At 22.2% G+C, this 27,117-nt stretch overlaps 9 protein-coding genes across 9 annotated transcripts; 3 read left to right on the top strand and 6 right to left on the bottom strand. All coding sequences in view use genetic code 6, as the record gives it.

Annotated features, from left to right (window-relative positions):
* Nucleotides 1-241: 241 nt before the first annotated feature.
* Nucleotides 242-1,085, bottom strand: TTHERM_00498060 (hypothetical protein). The gene is made up of 3 exons (XM_001027994.2): nt 899-1,085; nt 672-832; nt 242-570 (listed from the first exon to the last, which is right to left on the bottom strand). Exons 1-3 carry the CDS (start codon nt 1,013-1,015, stop codon nt 486-488), a joined length of 363 nt encoding a protein of 120 aa, XP_001027994.2. The 5' UTR covers nt 1,016-1,085; the 3' UTR covers nt 242-485.
* A 480-nt stretch (nt 1,086-1,565) lies between these two features.
* Nucleotides 1,566-4,939, bottom strand: TTHERM_00498050 (protein phosphatase 2C containing protein; the record flags this gene model as incomplete). Its single annotated transcript, XM_001027993.2, has 3 exons — nt 4,734-4,939; nt 3,717-4,674; nt 1,566-3,458 (listed from the first exon to the last, which is right to left on the bottom strand). Exons 2-3 carry the CDS (start codon nt 4,671-4,673, stop codon nt 1,566-1,568), a joined length of 2,850 nt encoding a protein of 949 aa, XP_001027993.2. The 5' UTR covers nt 4,674; nt 4,734-4,939.
* A 4,057-nt stretch (nt 4,940-8,996) lies between these two features.
* TTHERM_00498030 (hypothetical protein) lies at nt 8,997-9,599 on the top strand (the record flags this gene model as incomplete). The annotated part of the gene is made up of 1 exon (XM_001027991.1): nt 8,997-9,599. One exon carries the CDS (start codon nt 8,997-8,999, stop codon nt 9,597-9,599), a length of 603 nt encoding a protein of 200 aa, XP_001027991.1.
* Nucleotides 9,600-11,839: 2,240 nt separating this feature from the next.
* On the top strand, nt 11,840-12,148 carry TTHERM_000498029 (hypothetical protein; the record flags this gene model as incomplete). Its single annotated transcript, XM_012801066.1, has 1 exon — nt 11,840-12,148. The coding sequence occupies one exon, from the start codon at nt 11,840-11,842 to the stop codon at nt 12,146-12,148; it is 309 nt and encodes a 102-aa protein (XP_012656520.1).
* A 250-nt stretch (nt 12,149-12,398) lies between these two features.
* Nucleotides 12,399-13,172, top strand: TTHERM_00498020 (deoxynucleoside kinase; the record flags this gene model as incomplete). Its single annotated transcript, XM_001027990.3, has 1 exon — nt 12,399-13,172. The coding sequence occupies one exon, from the start codon at nt 12,399-12,401 to the stop codon at nt 13,170-13,172; it is 774 nt and encodes a 257-aa protein (XP_001027990.1).
* A 1,025-nt stretch (nt 13,173-14,197) lies between these two features.
* TTHERM_000498019 (hypothetical protein) lies at nt 14,198-16,220 on the bottom strand (the record flags this gene model as incomplete). The annotated part of the gene is made up of 10 exons (XM_012801065.1): nt 14,198-14,279; nt 14,335-14,424; nt 14,491-14,580; nt 14,639-14,728; nt 14,781-14,870; nt 15,000-15,089; nt 15,536-15,625; nt 15,688-15,780; nt 15,855-15,947; nt 16,009-16,220. The coding sequence occupies 10 exons, from the start codon at nt 16,218-16,220 to the stop codon at nt 14,198-14,200; spliced, it is 1,020 nt and encodes a 339-aa protein (XP_012656519.1).
* A 341-nt stretch (nt 16,221-16,561) lies between these two features.
* Nucleotides 16,562-21,520, bottom strand: TTHERM_00498010 (C2 domain protein; the record flags this gene model as incomplete). The annotated part of the gene is made up of 9 exons (XM_001027989.2): nt 16,562-17,037; nt 17,124-17,334; nt 17,517-18,506; nt 18,563-18,594; nt 18,660-19,228; nt 19,284-19,742; nt 19,815-20,068; nt 20,121-20,400; nt 20,814-21,520. The coding sequence occupies 9 exons, from the start codon at nt 21,518-21,520 to the stop codon at nt 16,562-16,564; spliced, it is 3,978 nt and encodes a 1,325-aa protein (XP_001027989.2).
* A 1,194-nt stretch (nt 21,521-22,714) lies between these two features.
* TTHERM_00497990 (eukaryotic translation initiation factor 1A) lies at nt 22,715-23,296 on the bottom strand (the record flags this gene model as incomplete). Its single annotated transcript, XM_001027987.3, has 1 exon — nt 22,715-23,296. One exon carries the CDS (start codon nt 23,294-23,296, stop codon nt 22,715-22,717), a length of 582 nt encoding a protein of 193 aa, XP_001027987.3.
* A 1,138-nt stretch (nt 23,297-24,434) lies between these two features.
* Nucleotides 24,435-26,908, bottom strand: TTHERM_00497980 (transmembrane protein, putative; the record flags this gene model as incomplete). The annotated part of the gene is made up of 2 exons (XM_001027986.4): nt 24,435-24,726; nt 24,957-26,908. The coding sequence occupies 2 exons, from the start codon at nt 26,906-26,908 to the stop codon at nt 24,435-24,437; spliced, it is 2,244 nt and encodes a 747-aa protein (XP_001027986.4).
* Between the last annotated feature and the right edge of the window lie 209 nt (nt 26,909-27,117).

Raw genomic sequence — 27,117 nt, 5'->3', positions numbered from 1 at the left:
ATTAGTTACTAGTTATTTTATATTATAAATTAGCTAATTAATTAATAATTTTAATTAAAATTAATTTATAAAAATTCATTTACTAGGAAATCTAAATATTTCATGGAGTGTAAATTAAAATAAATTTGGAGTATTCTGAAATTGATTTAATCAAAAATTTTAATTAAAAAAAATATTTTTGGATTGACTATCCACGTTATTCATTAATGTAAGCATAGAATTTGCAAGTAAACAAAATTTTGTAAATTATCTTTTGATATTTCTGTTAGAAATTCATTTATAAAATATAAATAAAAACTAAAGTATAACAAGAAACTAAGCATAAAAAAGATTCAGATTTGAAAATATTTTTATAATTATTATTTAAAAGTAAATTTGGACAAATTATTTTTATATAATTTTTAGATTAACTTAATGTTATTTTCTAATAATCTTTGTTTTTATATGTTTATATTATAGATTAAATAAATATTGAATGATATGTATCATTATTTGTTATCTAACTCAACCTCTATGAGCTCTCTTTCTTTTATTTTAGCAATCTCCTCTACGATTAACCTAAAGTGACTTCTATTTAATACAAAGAAACAAAAATTTTAATTTTCATTAATATTTATTTATAAGTTTATCTTTATAATTTGATTGAATTTGTTTAACAAAATATTTTTTACATTTTCTTTTAAAGAATTTCAATATGTATAAAGTAGTCTTGGATATTTTCGCAATCAGATATTATACTTTAGAGTAAATTTTTAGCTTTTATAACTTCCTCACAATATTCTGTTGCGCTTTGCTTCAATAGCTCCGAAAGAGCTATATTGTTTGAGGACATCTAACATATTAACAAATTTATTTATTAAAATATATTGTGAGCGTTAAATAAATAAATAAATAAAACCTTATTCATACTGCTTTATATTTTTATAAGTAAAGAATTAAAATCTTCTTCCATTATTTACAAATTTATTTTCAGCTGAGAGCTTTCATATGAATAATTTTACTAATTGGCAGACATTTTAATTTAAAAATAATTATTTCGGTAAAAGCAAAATTTGGTATTTTTTTTTAAAAAGAATACAAGAATATAAATCTTTATATTGACTAATTAAATGAATGTAAAAAATTTTAAAACTAAATAATATTTGCAAAGATACATATATAAAGTGATAATATAAAATAAATCACTAACTTTGAACAAAATTTAATAAAAGCAAATGTGAAGATTAAGTAATTAATAATTAATTATTGTTAATATTTAGTAATAATAATTTTATTATATAAAAGCTAAATATGATTATTATATACATATTTATTTTTCAGTTTTATTGATATTTATTTTAAATATTGAAATTAATATTTTTTATCATTTATTTTTGAATTGGCTAATTAATTATTTATATGCTTTGCAATTTTTTAAGTCTTTTATGTAAATAAGTTAATAAATAAGGAAATAAGTCAACGAGTGTACTAGCAAGCTAGCCAGTCAGCTTATTTTGTTATTTAGGTTGCTTTAAAAATACTATTAAAATCTTATATATTGTTATTAGTTGTTATTTATGTGAAACTCACATATTCATAAAGATTATAATAAATGAGATGTCATCTATTACATTACATTCTCTTGTCCAACGTAAATGGGCTTCTTAAAGGAGACACTCACAAGCTCCTTCTATGTCATTTCTTTAATAGTAAGGAGCAATCATTTTGATTATTTCTTTATTATCTATAAATTCCCAAACACCATCACTAGCTAGCACTAATATTTTATCATTATAGCTTAACTCATATTCAATTATTTCAGGCCTCCAAGTGACTCCAACACTTTCGGCTACTGTATCACCCATACTTCTGGTCATAGCTAAACCTGGAACATTTTCATTTTTAAGCCAAACCCTTGTTGGACCTATAGGTTTTCCTTCCTAATCTTTGAATGCCTCAATTCGGCCATTTTCAGCTATGATTCTTTATGCTTCTTCGCTGTCACTAGGCTTATGATCTCTAGAGAGGGGAATTACTGACCATTTATCTTGTGTATTTTTTTTACCAAGGATAGCACGGGAATCTCCGATATTTGCGCAAAATATGCTATTTTTATGAAAATATACTGAGACAACTGTACTACCACTAAATAAGATATCTATGTTGCTTTCATAATTTAACTTCTCATTAGCCTCTTCATATATTTCATTTAAAACTTTTCTAGGATCTTGTTCGAGCCTGTCACTTTATTCGCTGAATAGTAAAGGTAATAATCTTTTTAGAAAACCTGAAACATCATGGCCAAATACTCCGTGTCCATCACACACTGAATAGAAATGCTACCAAGGTTTTTTATTTATATTTTAGTGTATGATATAGGTGTCTTAATTAACCTTATTAGGATTGTTAGGCATAAATCCTTTTCTTGTCCTAAATGAATACTTCATGTTTAATACCCCTTTGTTTGGTTGTGTTTATTATTCAGGATTAGCTGTATTTTAAGGCTATTGCTAATTTTAATTTTAATTCACATTACTGTTATTTTAGCTATTTGAGCCAGAAGGATTTTATTCATATTCTTATTGTTGCTATTGCTATTGCTAAACAGCTTGTTAAGTGTTTTAAAGAAACTCGTTAGTGTGAATGTTGTTTAACTTATTATTTAATTAGTTTAATGGATTATATTATTATTGATTATTTGGTATTTACTGTAAAGGGTTGATAAGTGGCATATTCAATCTCTCTTCATTATTTGTATTGTAAGAAGTATTTTGTGAAGATTTTTCTTTTTAAGTACTTTTTGCATGGCTCTGACGAACTGTTTAAGAGTTTTAAAAGTAATTTACATTATGTCCATTACTTATATTGTTCGTAATATTATTTTAATTATAATCACCACTATTTCTAGTAGATTCAGCACTTGCTTTTGGATTATCTTCTGCTCCATTAAAGCTATTATTATTCATAATACCTATTTGTCTCTATTTTAAAATACTCCTCCCACTTTTGTTTCGATTATTATTGTTAGAGCTAGATGATCTTGTGCTGTTTGGAATGATTAAAAGTTTACTTATCAAAGGTGAGTGATTAGACCTTTCGAATTATGTTTAATTGCTTTACTGTTACCCATTAGTTTATCCATTATTCTAAACTTAATTATTGTTGTTGTTAATATTATTATTATTATTATAACTGCTAGATCTTGCACTGTTAATAGGACTCTTGTTGTTAATTCTCATAAATTAAGTTTATCCGCTTGGTTGAGCACCATTCGCTAAATTTAGCTGGTTGTTATTTTATTGTTGGCTTGATAGTATAATTTATTAACCTTCAAGATATTAATTATTTTCTTTGTTACCATTGTAACTTTTGTTAATCAGAGATTATTATTATTTTCTATGACGAGCTGAATTGTTTGACATACTATTCCAGTAGGGAGAGCTATTTCTTGAAGAAGATTGAGGTGTCGGCAACTATATCTAATATTATAAAATGAAAAATGATTGATAAAATTTAATTTAATATAAATAAATAAAGAAAAAGGATAAAAAGTAATGTGATGGATAGCAATAAATTAAGTATTTTGAATTCACCACAAATACAATTCACTTTTCTAATTAAAGGTAATTAAGAGATTTATTTTTTTAAAAGCAAAAAAATGCAAAAATTAATTTTGAAGAACAAATAATATGACTGATTGATTGATTGCTATTTTTAATGAGTAATTAAATTTTTACTTTATCTATTCCGGTTAGTCTGTTTGGAGTCATTCTTCTATGAGCGCTTTAGTAGGGCTTATTGAGAGAACGGTTATTGATATAATTATTTACTATATTAGAGTTTGGATTACTTGATCCATTAATAATTGTAGGCGTAACTGAATTAGAATAGTTGGAATTTTTAGCTGATAAAATAGCATTTGTGCCTTCTGAAGTATTTTCATATTATCCATTAGAAGCGCTAGCATTTCCTCCATTAGTAATTAAATCCATATTATCAAAACCTAATTGAATCTATAAATCTTTTTTTGGTTAGCCTCTGCCAGTCGAGGGACGCGAATTTATTGGTTATAAATTATTATTTTGATTGAAATTATTATTTTATCCGTTGCTGTTGATGTTATTGTTGCTATTGCTATTTTACTTTTTTTAGATTGAGGTTGATTTACTTTTTAAACTGTCACCATTTTAATAACTTCCAAACTAGAAACTGTTATTTTGATTAACGCTATTTACAGAGTTCTACTATATATTCAATGTATTTGATTAACCAACTCCATTGTTATTATTACCATTCATACCAGAATTAATTCCTTATTAATGATAATTTACGGGCACTGTGCCACTAATAAGTTTTTTAAATCCCAAATGGCTACCATTTTTTTTAGGAGTGTTTAATGGAGAACTTTGTTGACTCCTTGATTCTGCTATAATATGCTATCCGTTTGCATTAAAAGTACCATTCATTCCATTATTTATGCTATTATTATGACTCATATATCCGTTACTAATCTATAATTATTGTTACTATTGCTAATTATTTATACCATTTGCAGCTAAATTGCTCATTAATATTTAATTATTTCCATTATTACTGCGTGTAGAAGATTATCCATTTCTTGTATTTGAAATTGATTATATTCCAGCTGAAACTCTAATTTATCCTGGCGAAACTTTATTTGATCTAGATCTCATACTATATATTTAAATTTTTTAAATGTGTTTACTAAATGACAGCTAGACTAGAGATTTTACTTATAGTTAGTTGCGCTACTAAAACAAATACCAAAAATATTTATATAACTAATTGCCTATTCTATAATATGGAAAAAAATAAATCTATCTGTATAAGCTAATAGTTATCTTCCTAGCTTGTAAAAAATGAGTTGTTCAATGAGCTTATTAAATTTATATAATAAATAAATACGTTTGGTTTGTAAATTAATATTTGTTTTTATATCTCCTAATCTTTAATTGTGTATTATTATTAAAATTTCGATATTAAGGCTTGGGAATATTGCATTGAACACAACACACTTTGTATTAGATATATAATTTGAAGAAACAAAACCATCAATTATTATCTAAGAATATAATTGATTTGAAGCTAAACCATCAATCAATATTTTTATAAATACTCAATTTACAGATATTTTAAAACTAATAAATCAATACTTGGCTTTTAACATTCACATGAAATTGCATTTTGCATGAACTTATCAAAATAACAAACCACAAAATAATTAATTATATTTGATAATGTACTTCATAACTTATCCATTTAATAATATTTATTAACTAACTAACTATCTTAACTATTTCTAAATGTATTTAATTCATTTATTTTTTTATATCATACAAATTCATTCATTTTAATTTCATAAATGAATGTTATAAGAAAAAAATAGTCTGATATTTTTTTTTATAATATATTAAAAGAATAAATAAAATAAATTATTAAAATTATAATTTTGTTAATTTTTTGTAAAATTATTTTTATTAAAATAATAAATAATAATTATTTTTAAATTTAATTATAATTTGCTATTTAGTTTTTTTATTATTATTAAATTTATTTTTTTTAAATTGTAATTTTATTTTTCTAATTTTAATCTCCTAAATAAATAAACAAATAAATATATTTTTCATCTTTATATTTAAAATATTGATATTTTAAGTAAATGCAAATCAAATTTAATTTCTTAATCAAAAAAGAAAACTTATTTATAATTATAAATCAAGGAAATCAGCTATTTCTTGATTCTATTTGCTTAAATCTTGTTACTTTCATGCATAAAATGCTGAATTTCAATTAAAATATTATTTATTTATTTTTTAATAATTTTCAAGTAATATCACCAATTTATATTTTTTTTTTTAAATTATTTTTTTGTATTATTTGTTTAAAAATTTATAAAGTTTTTATCGACCAAAAATTATATAAAATTCTATTAAATTTATAATGAGGCTAAATTGATTTCTTTTTAATTTTATTATAGTTTATAATGGAACATAAATTTTCATTTAAATTATATAAACTGTATTGTATAAATTACTTTTAAGTATGAAAACTAAAAATTTTTTGCTAAAATTTTTATTTAAAGCTGGTTACAAACTTTTATTTTAATTGTTATCCAATATTTTTCTTTCTTTTTGGATTAATTATTTTTCTTAATTTAGTATATTTATCCTATTTTGTTTTGAAATTTTGATCAGTAGTGCCTTATATAAAAAGCAAAAAAGTTTAAATTTTATAATATAAAAGAATTGTTTACTTCAAATACCACTTGAATTGCAAAAATTCAGAATTATTATTATTAATTTCATGATAAATAAATGCATTTGAATGGTTTAATAATAATAATTACTTTAATACCACAATTTTTATGATATTATCTCTGTGTAAATACTATTACATTCGATTAAAAATCATTAGCTGATTTTATTTTTTATAGCAATATTTTCATAATTTAGGTTTTTGAAAAAGAAAATCAATATTTAGATAAAACATAAATAAATGAATGACTTTTATTAGCAAATTAATTTTATATTGACTTTTAATAGAGAATTTATCCCTCAATTTTTTTAGAGATTATAATTAAAGTAAATTAAATTTGAGAAATAATATTATTTTTTTAAATGCAAATTTATGGATATTTAATTTTTTTAAATTAAACTATCAATTAATTAACTAAATAAGCTTATTAGATGACTTTTGTTTTTTAATCAATTGAAATTGTAATTATTTTAAAAAGTTCTTTTAATTGAGCAAACTTTTTTAGGTTAATTTTAGACTAAACATGAAAAAGTTTTAAAATGTTGTAAAGATATCTTTTGTATAATTTGTAATGCTTTTGGAGAATTATGAAGATTAATTTTAAATATTTTTAGGAAAGTCTTTGAATTAATTAAAATTAATTAAAAAAATATAATCATTTAAAAATTAGTAAGCTTAAAAAACACAAAAATTCATAACTTTGTTTCAAGTATCTTTTTAAATTTTAAATTGATAGATAACTATTTCATTTATTTAAAAGCTATAATAAAACATAAAAATCAATCAAACCATTTAATATTTTTACTTTATTTTATCGCGCAGTATAGGCAAATCTTTTTTTTTGCAGCTACTAATAAACTCTATTACTTTATAGATATTAAATAATATGGAATCTTCAGTTGTTAGTTAGATAATATTTTATTTTCATTTGCTTATGAAACTTTAGGTGATATTAAATAAAAAAATTTATGTTATTTTGTTTGCATGATGCAATTTTTAGGTTACAAAAAAAAGAGTAATATCAGATTATGGATTTTATAAAATAAAAATATGGAAATTTTTAAGAAATTTAAAAACATTCCTAGTTGAAAGTAATTAATTGTTATCTAAGAGAATTATAAATTCATATCTTTAATATATAAAAAAGTATATATAGATGTTCATAATTAGGAATTTTTCCATATGATAGGATTTTTTTAAAAATTATTAAATTAAATAAAATATTTTTTAGAAAATAATGATTCATGCAATAAAATAATTTGTCCTTTTTATATTTTTTAAATTTTACTAGTAATTTTGAATGTTCATCAAAATACGTGAAAACTATTAAATTTTAGTTTATTCAACTACTTGAATTAATTATTTAATTAAATAACAAAGGAGGAATAAATTGAATTTGATAGGTTACATTAAATTAAAATGAGATAATGATATTCGAACTTAATCTTACAGATTGAAAATCTAAAATAAATATATATTTTAATAAAAAAATATTACGGATATATTTAATTGATTATTTTAAAAATTTTAGATTGCCTGTAAAGTTGTATGCATTTGAGTAACAATTTTTTAATCTTAAAATATAGAAAATTTTTTTCCTTTTTTATACCTTAAAATCGTCAATAAACTAAATTGAATTTTTTCCTTAATTTGATTTATTAAAAGTTATTTTAGCAATTTATTTTTCAAAATAATTTCAAAAATAATATTTTAAAAAGGTAAAAATACTTGAAATAGCTAATTGTATATGATTAAATAAGTTTATTTATTTATATCACTAGAAATTAAATTTTTTCCATATAATTTATATGATAAGTTGTTAAATTTTATTTCAAAAAAAATTTAAAGCTAAGAGTATCTAGAAAAGCAAGTACTTTTAGTACTTACGATATTTCTGAGTAATTTTATTTGTTTTAATATAAGTACTGACATTTTTTTATGATATCTAAAAAAACACAGCCTCAATTTTTTAATAGAATTGAATTTTAAAAAAACTAAATATATCAATCGCATAATATAATAAAGTTAAATCGGACTAGATTTTTTTGTCAGTTGTTTATTATAATTTAGGTTTGACAACTTATCAACCTTTAATATTTTTAGCATTTATTTTTAAAAAATACCTGACAAAATAAAAGTAAAATAACCGTTTTAAAGTAAAAAGATAATAATTTTTGGTAGATAAATAATAGTTTAAATAATTTTAACTAAAATAAATTGTGAATAAAGTTCTAATTTTAATTGGCATGTAATTTTAAACATTTTTCTTTGAAAAAATTGTTTGTGTAAACTGCTTATGTTTTTAGATAAAAATTTATTTTCAGATTTTGTCAAAATACTCGACCTAATAATAAATCAATGGATAGAAAATAGAAGCTATTTTTTGTGTAATTACATTCAGAAATAATGTATATTACAATTAACTTTTTATTTTCAGTAAAATTGATTGTATTAAGTCGTTGTTTTTATTGATTTTATTTACCTTAAAATTTTTGAATTTGATTATAAAAATATATTTGCTTATTTTATGAAATTCTGGTATCTGGTTGCAAAACAAGATTATCTTAAATTAAATCAAATTAATTTGTAAATTAATGTTAGATAAAGCAATTTCCTTTTTAATGGGAAATAGAAAAATACACTTGAGTTTTCCAAACCACTTTATATATTACTTAATTAATCTTTAAAAATCATATAAAAGTTAAATTAAGTAAAACAAATATCTAACTAATTCGATTCAAATGTAACACGAAATTGAAGAAATAATACTTCATAACATTTTAACCTTAGAGAGATAGTCTGTTAAGAGCAAAAGAGGAAACAGAAATCTTCTTAACAAATGGTTCTAAGACTCTATTAAATCCTATTTTATGTAAAAAGTAGCAGCTCATTTACTGATGGCTCCTCTTAATCTCAGCTCAATTGAAGAAGTTAATAACTACATACACTCTAACATTTCTGATAAGTATCCTTAATACATAGGGGTGATCGTCAAATACTTTGAAGTAATAAGAGAGTGCAACATCGAAAAAGAATTTAATAGAAACTTAGTTATTGAAATGTACTCTTTAGAAGACTGTATTTCTAGCGAGAAGCGCACTGACTACAATATTAACAAAAAAATTAGGTCCAGTTTTGTTTCTTATCTTTTATACAACTTCTTTTTGTACTACATATTTAATCAAGATATGAAATGTATCAACGATTTCTTTGAAATATGGAATATGAGTTTTCCTGAAAACTAACTTTTGGCCAAAAGACGCAGAACTCAACCTTAAAAGAAGAGAGTTAAAATTCAAGATGAGTCTTTTGACTACTCAGAAGAAAGAAGTAGTGATTTTTGAAAAATAAATTAAAAAAGAAGTCATTAGCTATTAATTAATGTTTAAAACCTTTAGAACTCATAAAATTAATAATTATTGACATTAAAATTAAAAAATTTAGTTAATGTTAAATTAAAAAAAACAAACATTTTCTCACATCTCATCTCATCTTATACTTATAAATTAACAGACAAAATTTATAAACTACATCTATTTATATATATATATTCAGTAATATACTTAAGCTTAATTTATTTCTTAAAATTACCTCATTCTATCTTTTCCAAATTAAAAATTTTTCTCTTTATTAACTAGTAAGCACGAGTATTTTTTCCATAAATTTCCAAATGTTAATAAAAAATTGCTAATATAAAATTAAAATGTAAGTCAATATAAAATTGAGTGTAATTAAATACATTAAATACATAAGAATATACAAATTTTCTCAAAGTACCTCTTTTTTTAAAAAAGGCCCTACTGACTATCATATTTTTTAAAAGAAGAAGAATTAATATCCGATAAATATTAAGAATTTTGATTTATATGTTGCTTTTAATAAAATATTTTAGATTTTAGAATTTAGAGTTTAGAATTTTATTGAAATAGACATATTATTCAAAAAAACATAAATATTTTAAGGAAAGTAAAAATTATCCTTAGTTAAAAAATAAGATTCAAGTATTAACCAATTTATTAGTTTGATTATTTATGAATTTTAAATTAATTTAAGTTAATTACTTGAGTTGACCATAATTTAATACAAGCTAAGAAATCAGAGTTTTTTATAGGAAATACCTGAATACAATTTAGAAATTAATAAAATTAATCAGTTATTAAATTTGAGGGTTTTTCTTTATTCAAGGAAAAGTCCAAAAAGTTAACTTATTTTAAATCAATTGTTTTAGGGGTATAATAATCAACTTTTATTTTTATGAAAGAAAAAAAATACTTATAAAGTCTGATAATCTATTTACTTATTTAAATTTATATTATCGTTTTTAAATTATATAAATGACTTTAGCCTGCAGCATACTTATCTTATATTAAATAAATGATTCTTTTTGTTAAATTTTGTTTTAAAAAATTTTCAATCAAATCTTTTTTTGCTAAATTCTAAAATTATTATTTACATCTTAACTTTCACAAAAATATATAAAAACATAAGCTTTTTTTAATAAAAATTTTGTATTTTCAACTGAGAAATGAGATTGAGATATTATTGTTTTTTAATTAAGCAAATAATTATTGTGATTATTAAAAAGAAATTTCATCGTATAAATTAAAAAAATAATCTGTAAGGTAAATTTTATAAAGTAAATTTATTAAGTACAAATTAACTGATGTTGACATTAGACTATTTACAATTTGATAATAAAAATTAATATCTCATTTAACAATAGAAAGTTTCTAGAAATAATAACAAATATTTACTGTCCTAATCTTAATAAAAAATAATTTAAGGAACATCTTTTAAAAAATTCCCTATTCAAAATTATTTAAAATTTTAATTGAAAATTAATGATTTGCTTAATTGAATGTTAAGCGAAAATATTATTTTAAATATTGAAGAAAAAAAATACTTGAATATTGTTTTAAATTTTCATAAAGAAGAAATTGAATTAATTTCATGAAAAATAAAAGGTTTATTTTTTTTGTGTTTTGAAAAGTTTTATTTAAATTATTTTACTTGGCAATTTTATTTTGAGATTATTAGTTACAAATATGAAATGATAAATTACTTTTTAGCTAAATTTAAAATCAAGAGGAATTTTTTTTAACTAATTAAGAAATATTGTAATAATATAAAAGACAGAATGATTAATTTTAGCCCCTCTTTTAAGCATATCATTTTACAAGCAAAATAAAATTAATTAATATTAGAATAATAATTTTTGGCAAAGAAATTAAATAATATGAATAAATCTAAAAAATATTTTATTTTTAAAAATAAAATGTAAATTGCTTTTAGCAGAATTAAATTTAAATTAAAAACTTTACACTTAAATTAGTTTTTATCGGATTTTTTTGAGATTCAAATGGAGAAAATTCAAAATATTCGTACTATAATTATTTTTTTTTGCAAAAAAAATTTATTTAAAAAAATTTTGAAAAGAGAGAAAAACTAAAGAAATAAATTTAATGATTTTATATATTATTTAAAGCAGATAAATACTTTCTTTTTTCTAATTATAATGTGTTACCATTTATCTAAAATCTCTTATATTTGTGTGAATATTGAAATTTTATTTGAATAATTATAGATGTCCGCTGAATTTAGATAAAAGAGAGATTTTGAAATAATAATAATAAGCGCCAATAAGATAAAGAGGTAAGCTAATTATTCTTCTTAAGGAGGGGGTTTTAACTGTTGTTAAGCTTAACAATATATGAAAGGACGTTAAGCTAGCTTTTAGGGGATGTTTAAATGGTGCTTTATATGTTTATATAATGCTGAAATAATGAACAACTATACGAATTAAGCTATGTAGAATACTAATAGAATAATCATACTGATTTCAGTCGTCACTTAAATGCTTAAAGTAGAGATTTCTTATCCATAACGATTATGAAAAAAAATAAATATTGAGTTAAATATATATAGTTGGTTATGTATTAAAAGATTTCTTTTCCCTCAATTTCATAAAATTTTAAACTCTTAAAAAATTACTGCTATTTAAAAACGAGATCTATTTTGAGGATATAATTGAAATAATGTCGATTCTAATATAAAGCTTGAAAAAAAGTATATAAATACAACATAAAAACCTAAGTTTAAAAAATAGTAATAGGAAATTTAGATACCCAAATTAGCTCATAACGATGTCATTTTCTTCTACATCTTCCACTGTCAGTGAAAATCCTAACAACACTTTAGGATATCTTTCACCCTCCAACCATGTTAACTCCAACTCTAAAATCTTTTCCGTTGAAGGCAATATAGGAAGTGGTAAATCAACCCTCCTTCGTTTAATTCAAAGTTTAGTAGAAGACACCTAAGTTGTAAGAGAACCAGTCAACAATTGGTAGGCAATTGATGGTAATCCTCAATTAAACTTACTTGATGCATTTTACTAAAATCCTCACCGTTGGGGATATACTTTCTAAGTATACGCATACTTTTCACGCCTAAAATAATGGCATGAAATCCGTAGAGAAAAGCCTTTTGTTGTCTGTGAAAGAAGTGTATTGAGTGATAAATTTATATTTGCTTTAAACGGACACAAAGCTGGTTTCTTTAACGAACTCGAATGGGCTCTTTATAATGATTATTTTAACTTTTTAGTTGATAAATTCCATGCAAACTAAATGGATGGTATCATTTACCTTCATGTTCAACCTGAAATTTGCTACAAGCGTCTTTAAAAGAGAGCTAGAGATGAAGAAAAGGATTCAATTTCACTCGAATACTTAAAGGATATTCACTAACGCCATGAAGATTGGTTGATTACTTCAAAAGAATGTTTATAAGAAAAAATCCCTATCCTCGTTATAGATGGTAACACAGAGTTTGAATAAGATGGTCCTAAACAAAGGGAAATAATATCACAAATTACTCGTTTCTTACAATAAAATAAATCCAAAAATACTGTTTGAAAAGTTACAATATAATATTCAATCTATCTATCTATAAACTATCTCATTATTTCATTACAAAAATAGTAACAAATATTAATTATTGTAAGCAGTATTAACTACTATTAAATAAATTATCTTTAAACCATATAAGAGGGTTTGAAAAACTCTCAAATGATTACTAATGGATGATTGCCAATAAAAACCTCTCAATCTAAAATAAAAAATTCATATAATAAATTTGTATAAAATAATTTCTTTTTGCTATTCTAAAAATGTTATTTATAAATAAATAAATTCATAATGTTACATTTTTGTTTTAATATAAAATTCTTTCTAATTAATTTCACATTAAATAAATTTGTTATATCTATTTAAGCACCAGGTAAATTTATACTGAAAATTTGTAGCAACATATTTTTAATAAAATAAGAAATATCAGGAATTATGGGGAACAAATTGATTCTAATATTAGAATATATTTGATCTATTAAAAAAAATAATTTTTAAAAGAATAAAATAAATTTATTTTTTGAAATTCTTTAATTAAAGAACTAAATATTTACTACTTTTTGCTTTATATTGTAGTATTAAAAATATTTATACTGAAATCTTATGTAGTAAATCTTTTATTTTTAGTTTTATATTTTATGTTTAAGTATTGAACAAATAAATTTCAATTTTTAACGCATTATCTTAGCAAATAAAGCATTTAAATAATCCAGAAACAAAGATTTTCAAATAAAATAAAAACATTTCAAATAAAAATAAAAACTTTTTAGATATTATTAATGAGATAATGATTGTGATTATGATAAGAATTTAATAATACTCAATCTATGAAATAAATTATTATAGATTGAGTAAAAAACATTTTAAATACAATAAATAATAGGAATATAGGAAAGAAATAAACTAGTTGTAATGTAAGGGAGTTTTTAAATATATTTAAGTTTGTAAGTTGATTTTGTTAAATTTTTTTATTTGTTGATAAGAATAACTTTAGAAAGGAATTGAAAGTAATAAACTATTAATTTTTTTTTTTTTCAAATGTCAATGTCTAACTTAACTACATTGGTTAGTTTTTTCATTAGGTCTTAAAGGTAATTCTTAGGTTTATCTTGGTAGCTATAATTATATAAAATATTTGAAAATTATGTAAAGCAAACAAATTATTAATTACTCTAAGATAATTTTCAAATAATTAATTTTTAGCATACTATTAAGGTTTTCAGAAAAATTTTTGAATCCCTTTAAGCAGAATTTTGTACATCTATTTTATTAAAAAATTGAAAGGTTAGAATATCAGAAATTAAGGAATTAATTAATTAGTTATTACTGTAAATTCATTTAAAACTACAAGAGATTATTACAGCTATTTAATCCCTTGGATATTACTTTAGCACAGTCATTTGTTATGTCATTTCCACTTTATTTTTTAAAAATTATAATTTATTATTAAAAAATATAAATTGAAAAAAATATACTTTAATTTTAAGAAAAGCTTTTTAAGGTTCTTAATATCCTTTAATTACTAGAACAGATAAGCTACCCCTGAGTCAGAAATCTAGTTTTTTCTGTTAAATTAATCTATTATTAAAAACCTTAAAAATCAGAAGTTAATATTACGTTAAAATTAAATTTAATGATTTGAGATATCTTAGGGATCTAAAGAATTAAATAAGTAAACTCAGACTTAAGTTACAAATCTTGTTAAAGCTATTTGAATAAAAAGGTACAGATAAATAGGTTTTAAATTGATTTCTTTCAAAAATTAAAATGCTTTAAATATATTTACTAAATATAAATTTTAATTAAGGGAAAGTTATACAAATATATTAGAATTACTTTAAATTCAGCTCTAAAGTTCTCAATTTTGGACATTAGCTTATTGCTGTGCTTATGTATTAACACTCATCGGAGTTTAAGTTGCAGGAACTAAGTTATAAATATTGATTATATTTTGTTAAATAAAATGAATACCATAAAAACCAAAAACTAACTATTGATGATATTGCTAAGAGAAATATAATCATAAAATAAAGTTTGATTTTGATTTAATAATAGAGTTTATACAAATAATTTTCAAGTTTATTTTTAAAGCACCAAATAAAATAAAATTTGAATTCGAAGATTATTTTAAGATAATTAAAGTATAGTTAGTATTAAAAATTGATCAAAATATTATCCTAAATATATTTATTTTATTTAATAAATTTTAAGTAATGGATTTAAGTGTTATTTTGTAATATTTTTAATTAATTTAAACACAAGGCGATTGAAGGATAGATTAAAAAATAAATTTTTAAAGAGTTATGATTTTATGGTATTTTAATGTAAATTTTAAACATATCTGGTTTTTTTAGAAATATTAAATAATTTACTTAAAATGTAAAGATAGATCTTCTAAGTCATCTAATTTAACTAAAAATTAAGGAAGTAATTAATATACACTTTATTGCAGCCTACTAAAGCTTTATTTATTATTTTAAATTAAAAAAATATTGTATTGTTTTTATTATAAATGGTAAATTACTTAAAATTTAAAACAAGTCTTTTTAAATTTTTGCAGTTTATAACTACGTTGAATAAAAGAGCAACACATTCAGGTTGTAAGTCCATTGTTGAGCTTTTAAAAATTAAACAAAAAACTTTTTGAGTTTTTAAAAATATTTGAAAAATAGTTTTAATAAAAAATATTACTTCCATTTTATTTTGAGAGTTTTAAGTGAGGTGGCTTAACTTATTACCATTTGTAGAACACTTATATCTATGTTCTTAATTTCTGTTACAGAGCTATTTGGGTTATTAATAACTTATAAACAATTATATAGTTTTAAAATAGTTTTTATTTTACTTCAAAGATATCTTTAGATACCTTAGCTAAGCCCACGAAATGTACTGAAAAGCTTCCATTTTTAAAGAGCTACTTTTTTTGTGGGAACTTTTTTTAGAAAGATTTAAAATTATTTTAACAATTTAAAAAATTGGTTACTTAAATTTGATTGCCAAATATCCTTTTTCTATTTCATAATTTCTTTTAGAATTTATCAAGGTTTATTTATTCATGGGAAATTAATAAAATAAGAATTGATATTGATTTCCTAAAAATTAATTAAAGTGATAACTTTATTTAATTATAAATTGATTATTTATTATAAGTATTTTATTGATTAAAACAAAAATTTAATTATTGTAAATAAATTGGAGAACAAATATTTCATCGTTTGGTAATAAAAGTAATATAATTAATGAGAATAGATAAAAACTTGTGCATTTATCTATACCTCAAAAAATAGAAAAAAATAAGAATAGAAATACAAATAAGTAGATACTATTGATTTAAATCGAATACGATAACTTACAATAATATTTCTGATAAATTAGTATACTATTTAAATAATTAATGGTCAGCGCGTAGATTTCTTAAAAGAGGACTTTTTTAAATTAGATTTCTCTTCTTATTCATCTAGATCTTCTGATTCCATTAAATTAGAGTTTTCTTCATCATCTTCTTCTCTTATTTCGTTCTCATCTCTCAGATTCTTATCTTTATCTTTTTCGTTTTATATGTTATCAAGGTTACTGTAAAACATGGCAATTACTATTCTTAAGCAGTTTATTTTGTTAGGATATCTAAATATTTTGCCATTCATGCCAAAAATAATGTGCTTTTTCTTTAACAAGAAGAAGGATTTAGCCTTTTCTTCGATTAAGGCTCTAATTTAACTTTTTTCAATGAATAGGAATTTCATAGGTAAACACTAAAAATGATAGTCAGTTGGCATTAAATTTTTCATGTCCTTTTCAAATTTCGCTCTCAAAGCATCGAAATCCATTTCAAGCTCTTCATTTGTTTCAGGATCTTTCACTTTCATTTTTCTATCTTTTTAAAAGAAAAAAAAATTAATGAAAAAATAAAATGAGATCAAATAAAATAAGCCAATCATTGAAATTAAAATTTAAGCATACTTTTGTCTTTATATTCTAAGCAACGTGCGTAGTGCTTCAGGAGTTTGCAACTTTAGTCCAAGTTGGACTTCCAATGAGTTTATAAGCCTTCGTTACTTCTCATGTTACTTATACCATCTTTAATATCACTTAATATAGAATCTAAAGAATTGTCAGCTGCTTACTTTGACATTTTGGGATAAGGATTTGATGGTAAATAAAAGCTGCCTAACTAAATATTTATTTATTTATTGATTAAAAAGTTTTTACCAAAGTAAAATGCATGAGTTTATTTATTTTCACAAGTTAATTTTTCAAATTAATTATTTAAAAATAATTTAAAAGTTTTAATGGTGATTGATGGGAATCTAAATCAATTTTAAAAATCAAATAAGAAATAATGTTTTTTTTTACCTTTTACTAATTGCCTTCTAAGTAGGGAAACCATTTCTTTGGATCATGAAGATGATAGAAAATAGCTGTTGGATTTTAGTTACTTAAATTAGCATAAACATTTTTATGATTAAAAATTATTTGTATTGACTTATATGGTAGATCTTCAAATTCACCTTCTCTATCACCGAATTCTTCAACCTTTTTGAATTTTGTTAGTTCTCCTTAATCTTATTTCTGAATCATTTCATCCTTGTGTGCGTCCAAGAATGTTTTTTTAGGATGATTCGATTCTTATTGAGCCTTGCTAAATGTTTTTCTGTCATTTATTTAGCTCTAAAGAAAAGTATCTGTTTAAGTTGAACCTTTCTTAGGAGGCTCTTATACTGTATTTTACTGAGTACTTAGATCTTCAAGCTTTTTTATTTAATTACGTCTCATAGTACCTCTTTCTATTTCATCAGCTGAAAATAACTAATTCTATTTAATATTGTCTTCCTTATTAAGCATAGCTAAGAAACCTGTATCTTTTTGTTATTCACTCTTAGGTTCCTTTTGCTACAAATCAGATATCACTTTCTAAACTTCTTATTATTGATTAATCATTTCTTGCCTTTATTGCTCCTCTTCTTATCTTCTCTTTTCTTCCTTTGCTTCTTACTCAAGCTTAGCCTACAATTCTAGCCTTTTTTGTTCCTCTTTAAGCTTTTTTTCTAGTTCTCTCTCCTATTTCGACTTAAATCCTAGTAGATTTAAGCCTATTTTAATGTTTTTTTTATCTCTTATACTGGGATTTAAATGCTACTTAAGAAATATTATCTATTCCGCTTCAACTCTATTATTTAACGTCCACTTTTTATTTTCTTTGACATCCCAAAAAGTGATACTGTCAAAATTATGATTAAAAACCATTACCCAAGACACAATGTATTCATATTAATTGGTTCCTAGGCAAACAAAAACTCTATCTTCAATCGGAAACTCATCCTTTTCTTTAATTTCTTCTTTTGACTTTAATTAAATAAATGATCTTTAACAAAGAAACAACGTAATGATTAAATTATTACTTTTTTGATTGAGCTGCTTCCCATAAACAAACCTTTTTAGTAAAGAGCAAAAAAAAAAAAAATGAATTTAAAATTGAAATTTTTATATAATCATTACATGCCATTAAGATTGCATGGTCTATCATGGAGCCTCTTCTCAAAGATAAGAAAAAATCAGGAGGATACCATATGTCGTTATAATCGCTTTCTACAAAAGGTATACAACGAGTGTAATGAGCTAAATCCTCAAGAGTCTCAAGTACGGTATCATGTTTTTCTGTTTCGTCTGTATCTTCATAACTCATGTCTTAAATAGTAAATGTATCTACAAACTTGCATATGAAATGCAATTTATTGTATTGATCTTTAACCCAAATATTTTTTAAAAATATAGCTATTTCATTTTTCTTCAAATTCCATTATTTGAATGTTTCTTTTATTTTTGATTCCCATCTTGTAAATAAAGCATTCGACTAGTAGTCATTTTAAACTATCTTCATTTTGTCTCTGATATCATAAGGATAGGTATCTCCTTATATCTTCGAAAAATCTCTCAAATCAATATTCTCTGGAAGGACAGGTAAAAAAAATGCAAGAAATGAGATTGTTATACGAGAAGCATCGAATCTACTTGAAATAAAACTTTTAGTGAAATTTCCAACTTTAATTTTGTGTTTAGTTCTCTCTCTAATTTTGAATAAAACCTGAATAAAAAAAAACCTAGTTGCTTAAAAATTTTTACTTGGTCTCAAAGTCTATAACTTCTTTTTCTTCTAATTAAAATGATGAGGCCAGTTCACTGATGTTAAAAGAAGCAATTCCCAAATTATCATCACTTGTTATTTGATTTCCTTCAACCCAAAGAGAAAATCTAACTTCGTTACGCTTTGATAACTCGTCTCTCATTGATTCAACATTTACATTGTTTTAGTTTTAAACGATATTAACGATGTTAACTTTGTCAAAGAAATTTGTAGATTTAATTATAGGAATTTTAAAAACCATTTCTTCATTAAAATCAGGATTCATTTAATCTTTTACAGTTCTTGTTTGTTTCATTTCGTTTCCACATTAAATAACAACATAACTATTGATTAAACCTCTGTCATCAGGAGCAGAAATGTGACTAACTCTATTGATTACTATGCAAAAGTATTATTAATCCTTTTTATACCTTACAAGCTCTCCCGACTAAATGTATCTTTAGTTCATTCATTCATTTTTAAGGAAATTGAATTTTAAAAAATATTTAGGTGAATAAATAAATAAATACCTTGGAATTTAATTTAAATTGATTCTTCCTTCAATATAAGTGTAAACTTCCTCTTCATTCAATTAATCTAGTTTATTTTCTTCTTAACCATCTTCATCCTCTTTTTTCTTTTGAATTTATTTCTAATTTTTTACTTTTACTTTAATGCTAGCTTAAAGCTAGTTGAATTTGTGTATTCCTCTAAGGGAAATGAGAGTTTTTTTATCTTCACTCAAAACTCCTATGTTAATAGCACTTCCTTATGCTAAAGAAAACTATTTTAAATTCATATTTATTTAAAATTTTAATTTAAAATAAAAATAATACTTAAAGTAAATTATCTGTTAAATCATCCATAGTTCCTCTGAAATGTATAAAGTCCTAAACGTATCCCCAATTAGGATGAAGAGCTTGAGGATGCTCTGAAGTTTTTACAGTTGGATTACTGTCATCCATTAAAGTAATCTTTAAAGTAGAAGAAATAGGTTTTCTCTAGTCATCAATTGTATTAAAACCTTTTAAGTTTTCAAAATCTAATCTGAAGTCCCAAATTTCTTAAAAGTAACAAGTGAAGTAAAGTCTCAAAAAAGAGGCATTTTTCCCAGCTCTATTAATATATTTAAAATACAAATTTATTAAATTTAGTCTATAATATACATTCATATTATTTTCTTATGAGATCATATTAATTTTAGTTAAGATTGGCGTTTGAAAAACTTATTAAAATTTCTACTTTTTTAGTTATATTTATTCCTTTCAATTAAAAATTAAATTAAAATGTGAATAAAAAAATCACTTATATATGATCTTTTAATACTATGCCTTAGCATAAACAAATTTTAACTTCTTTAAAATTGTTAGTCACATAGAATATATTCCCTAAACAAAATAATTCTAAATCCATTAAAAAGAAAATTTTTTTGAAAATTTAATAAGGTGAATTGATAGTATGATCAGTAATTTAAAATAATACACATAAAATCTGCTAAAATATTTATTTATTTTGACAAATTTATTTACCTCCTAATATCAAATTATTAGTTAATTGAGCTTTATGCAATTTACTCTAATTTGACATACTTTACTCCTAAAAATTTATTTAAGCTCCATCTAGAGTATTCCCAAACTTCAATAACTAAATTCCTTTGCCTTAGCATATTATAGCTAGCATGTATTTCTGTTTCTATAAATAATTTAACTTTACGCAAAGATTCCTTCTCTATTTCTTTTATAAGTTCACTTTTATATTATTTCTAAGATAAATTTTAATTAATCATATCAGAATCTAACTCTTCTTTTCTATTCTTTAACTCGTCTGGAGATACCTTGCTTTTTTCACCAATTTTAAAAACTAAAAATATCGTAATTGCTTCTTTCTACAGATTTTCACATTTAATATCTAAAAATTTAACATCCCAACGACGTAACAAAGAATTTGCATCAATATTTTTATTGAAATCTTTTACTTTTTTCAAATCTTCAGGTCTAAAATGTTATTTTTTGGCTTTATTTTTATCCTTTTACTGCTTTTAATCTTTTTTTTCTTCCTTAGCCTCTTACTTTTCTTCTTCTTTTTTTTCTTCAAGCTCGATTTCTTAAACAGAAACGGCTTCCTCTTTCTTTTTATTGGTATCTTTTAATTTTTCATCTTTTTCTTCATCAAGAAAAGTAACTCTATCTTTAGGTTTCTTAACAGTGCTGAAGAATTGATTTCTTTGATAGTGCATCTTTAAATTATAAATGTATCTTTCTTTCTAATTTAAAACAGTAAAACAACACTTCAATAGTTTAATGAATAATTAAAACAAATCTAAATCAAATAACTAAAATCATAAAGATTACAGCAATTAAATATCGTTTTTAAAGGATGTTATTGTATTTTTAAAAACTTATATGCATAAATTAAAAGTTCTATCTTAAGCACTACAATTAAAGTAATTTGATATAAATACTTAAATTTATTTTAATTTTTCTATAAAACTTTATTTTTAAATAATCAATTATAAATAAAAATCAATCAAATGATTATAAATGGCTTCTATAAATTTTAATTTCTAATTCAGGAAACTTAAAAAATTTTTTAAATTAAAAAATAAAATTAGACAAAAATAAAATTAAAAATTAATAGAATATCTTTAAAAACCTATTAAAAATCTAATAAATTTTTGTATTTAAGTTTTTAAAAGCCATAATTTTAAAAATAAATTCCAATATCAAAATAAAATTCTCAATAGTATTCAATACTACTAATGAAAAAATTTTGCTCTAACATTCAGCAAACGTAAATACTTTTAGATAATATAAATACGAATTTAATTTATTTTATAAAATTAGAATATCAATTTAAAAATATGATTTCTACATAGAAAACAACAAGTCTTAAAATAAAATTAAAAAAAATGAATGAATGAATAGTAAAATAGTAAAAACTTTAACTTCGATTATACTCAAATAAATAATAATATGCAGTTAGTTATCTACAGTTAGTGATAAAAATTAAAGAAATAAATAAATTTATGCTTTCTCAAAAATATATAAATGGTTAATATATTGATTGCAAATTTTGGATAGTGGCAAAATTAGATACTATAATAATTATTTTTATTAATGTTTTTGATAGATAATTTGAGCCTAATTTGGCTCAATTGAGATAAATAGATTGATTAATGCTTTTGCAATACAAACTAATAAATTAAAGATTGTTATTATTCTTTTGTGATCGCTAACATATGATTACAATACTAATATTTAGTTTTGCTGAGTATTCTTATCAGCTAATAGAGATATAACTGAAGATAAAGCTTTCATTTACATACTTATTATATTTTTTTTCATCAGAATAGATGAAGCATATGCATGATATTATTTATGTTTAGATGTTTTAGGGTTTGTAGGTGTTAAAATACTGACAACTATAATTTTCAGATATCATCGATGTCAATATCATCTTTCTTATTTTGATGTTTCTAATCGTACTTTTGTTCTTCATAGTTTCCAGTTTCCTTGTTGTCTTCTTCGTCAGAGCTTTCAACCATCTAATTAACTCTAGTGTTAGTTTGACGAGTAGGTTATTCATCTTCATCATCGTCATCATCATCTTTATCATCACTGTCAGAATCTTCGAAGACAACATCAGCTTGATCAGCACCAGATTTATCGTTAATCTTGATATTTTCATCGATTTCACCATATTGTTTAAGATTACGTACTTCATCAGGTAAATACTTAAGGAGGATATCGCACTTATCATCTTAAAAGTCTCTGAGACCAACTAAGACTATATCGTCCATGCTAATCCAAACCTTCTTTTTCAGTCTACCACAAATGTGACCAATTCTTCTTTTGCCGTCGAAACAGAAAACTTCGAGACGACCATTACCAAGCATTTTAATAACTTGGGCATATTCCATACCTTCTTCTTTGAAAACCAATTCTCTCTTGGTTTCATTTTCATTTTTACCTCTTCTGTAGTTTTTACCACCTCTTCCTTTATTTTTAGGCATTTTCTTTTTCTTTTTCCTAGCTTTTTTTAACTTTGATTATTTAGTTATTTATTTTCTTTTTTTGCATTTATAAAAAAAATCTTAATCTTAGACGCTATTTATTATTCAATATTATTTTTCAATAGGAGCCAAAGAGATAGTTAAAAGAAAGAAAGAATTATTATTGATAATATTTATATTTTCAAATAATCCCTCAATGCTTCTTTTTTTCTATTGTTTTATCTATTATTTTTAGACTATTATATTCAAATAACTATTAATTTTTCTACTTCTGCTTCATTATTTTTAGCTATTATTATAATCACTAACTAAAAATATACAATCATTTAAAGCAAAATTATTTTTTTTATGATCTAAAAAAATTAAATTCAACATTTTTTAGGAAAATTATACAATTAATCTTAGCAAACTATCTTTTGACTATATCTGTATACTTTTCATTTTTTTTAATTAAAAATAACTAAAATTTAAAACAGTTTTAATTAAAAAATAAAAACTTTCTTTGAGTTTAATTCGCTTTTTTAGATTGTATTTAAATTACTAAAATGATAAAATTAAAGCTTTCAAATTAAAAAATATATTAAAATTTGAATTCAAATAATGATAGAAATTATTATATTTATATAAAAATCAAATAAAAATTCTAATTATATTGAATAGTGTACAATTTAAAACTATTCCTTTATCAAAATAATAAAAGTTTAAATATTTTTATTTTTAAGTAAAGTTTTGCTTTTTTTGTTTAAAACTATTTTAAAAAGTTTTTTTTATAAAAAATAAGCAAATAGAATGCCTGTATTTATATATTAGTGAATGCATTTCAATGACCATTTTAGCCAGCCAAAAATTAAAATTTTAAAAAATAAATGATTTATTTATTTATGTTTTAATTTCTAAACAACCTTTAAAAAACATTATTAAATTTATATTTTCTCTGTAAAAAAATAAATTTAAAAATATTTTCAAATTAAAGATTAATATATTCTTTTATCTATTTCGCTCAAGTCCTTATTTTAAGAGCATCTTTGTATAAATAAATCGATTTATTAAATTTATACTTATTCATTCAATTATATTTCAAATTAGCTCTCAAAATGACTCATTTAGTAATCTATTGTTTTTAAATTTCAAAAATAAATCAATTTGGAAAATAAAAATAAATAAATAAATTATAACTAATTTATTTCAATTAATTTATAATACCTTATTACTAATTGGAAATTGCTTATGAAAATTTATTTTAACAACCAACTAATTTTAGTGCAGCAAATTAATCTTAGCTTAAAATCATCATTATAGCTTTTTTACACATCGATATTTCTTGATAAATTTAACAAAAATCAAGACTTCGATTTACTTGATTTTCAATAGAAAGATATGTCTATTAGTCTATGGTATTATCTTGTTTACACTTCTATTTCCTAAATATACTTTTAAAAAATTCAATTTTTTTTAGTTTTTGAAACCTGATCTATGATTATTTTGAATGAAAATCATGGAACATTGTTAATAAATAAAAAATTTCAGGTAAAATTTTATTTAATTTATTATTTATAAAAATTCAATAGCGTTAAATTTTTAAAATATCAAAATAAAATAATTTATTAAAATCATTCTTTTCTTCTTTATTTTTTTTAATAAATTTAATAAAATTTTTTACCCACATTTGTTGAATAGTATTCCTTCTATCTTCTTTTGTAAGGCTTAGCTATTTAGAGCTTTAAACTTTTATTCTAAATTATTTTAAGAAATATTTTAATTTACTAGGTTGTGGTTTTCATTAACTTAGCTTTGAACTGAAAGTATTTGAATTTTTTCTGCTTATTTTTAATTGGTTTGGTTTTATTTTGTTGAAACTCTATCATTTTTCTTGAAATAGTTATTTTATTTATTACTTTTTAAAGGGTCTTTAAAACTTGAAAGAGGTGATAAAATATATTAAGATGACATGTTCTTTTTTTCTAAATAGTTTTTGGAATTCACTTATGCTGAAAAACTCCTTTTTTCTATATTTTGATTATTTAAATCTCCGTATGACATTTATTTTTAGTTAATATTTAGAATTTGTTTGTTATCAAAGTTAAGATTAATTTCACTTAATCTAAATTTTTAATTTTTAGCTAAAATAGTTTTATTTGCTTTAAGTTCTTCACTTTTAAAGAATTATTTTCTATTTTTATGCATTTCTATCGATTTCATATTGCAATGTGTATTTCTACTGTCATCCAAAAAACTAGCTTCATTTTTTTATTCTTTAAGCTCTGACTAATCTATGCACATATAATCAGGTTTAATACTTTAATCAGGAGTTGCAATTGAAGTTTGAATTTCTGCTGCTTAATCCCTTTCTAAGACAATATCATCTTAAACTTTCTAATATTCAGTATCTGATAATTAATTTAATTAATTGCTTTTTTTTGTATTAAAATTGGGAACAAAAATTGGAACAGAATTTTCTAATAATTCACATGAATAGGTCAAATTTTTATTAATCTTAGTATAATTACTTGGTTAAGTAAATTTATGCATTTTGAGAATTTAATCATAGGTACCAAGATATAAATTCTGTAAATTATAGAGAAACAACTCTTGTCTAATTAATTTTTAAGCCATTTACCTTCCTAAGAATCCTAAACACATCAGCAAAGATATAGTACTATTACAAAGAGCTAAAATTTCTGGAAAAGTTGGAAATTATATTTCAGTAATGAATACTGTTTCTTCAACATTCAAAAAAAACTATGAGAAATAAGTTACTCCTTGCTATTGTAATATTGCTTAAGAGTCTAAAGCTTATGTAGTTGCAATATATGAAATAGGTGAGGAAAACTAAGTTTCAGATTAAATTACAAATCCATCTTTAATGGTGGTAATTTAATTTTGAGCCTTAAATTCTGTGAACATTGTTTAACTTTTTGACATTAATATACGGAATATTTTGAAATTCTTTTCCATTTACTTTGAAGTAGTGTTGTATTACTATGTTAGTAATTTAACGTTTACCAAATTTGCTAAATTACCAATAAATTTATTAATATCTTCAGAACTTGCACAATTATCAGGTATAAATTTTTTTTTCCAGTCTTTGTCTTAGCATCTGTACGCTGATATCGCAATTTATGACTATGCATGATTATTAGAATCTAGCATCAAAGTATAATTACTAGGGATAACAGATGTATCTATGCATCTGAATCCTTAAAGTTAAGTAGAGTTGCATGGAATAACATTTAAATCCTTCGTATAGACATGATTGCTATCACTGTAAATAAATTTAGCAAGAGTAACAATATATGTTTTATTTGTTTATGCTTATATTTCATCTATTGTCTTCCCATCTATAGACTAAATAAATTAAAATGCAATCAAATTATTACTAAGAGGTATTTGGATTAGATCATTCTTAATGAAATTTTAGGTTCTAAATTTAGGATCTATTTAGTTCTACAAATACCTCAAGAGAAGGTAAAAGAAGTAGTAAATAGAAACCCCCATTATAAGAAATGTTAAGAAAACACCTATATAAGTTCTTTTTCTACCTTTTATTGATCCTGAATTGAATTAAAAAGACTAGGAAAATACATCCAAATATTTAATATATTCTGATACCATCTTTTTTTTGTTAGATTTTCTATCGTTTAATTATTTAATTTTTACGCTCTCTTGTTCTTCTTAAGTAGACTTAAAAGAATAATTTAATTTTTTATGTTTAAGCAAATAATAAGAAATTTATTTAAAAAATTTAGTTCTAAATTTAAATAAGCAATTAAAAATTTAGCTTTGAAAAAGCTTTCATGCTCAATTGATAATAAGACCAGGAA

Source organism: Tetrahymena thermophila (assembly GCF_000189635.1).
Source record: "Tetrahymena thermophila SB210 genomic scaffold scf_8253815, whole genome shotgun sequence".
Lineage (NCBI taxonomy): Eukaryota > Ciliophora > Oligohymenophorea > Hymenostomatida > Tetrahymenidae > Tetrahymena > Tetrahymena thermophila.
Note: the sequence above shows the minus strand (reverse complement) of the source record. Positions and strands in the feature narration are given on the sequence as shown.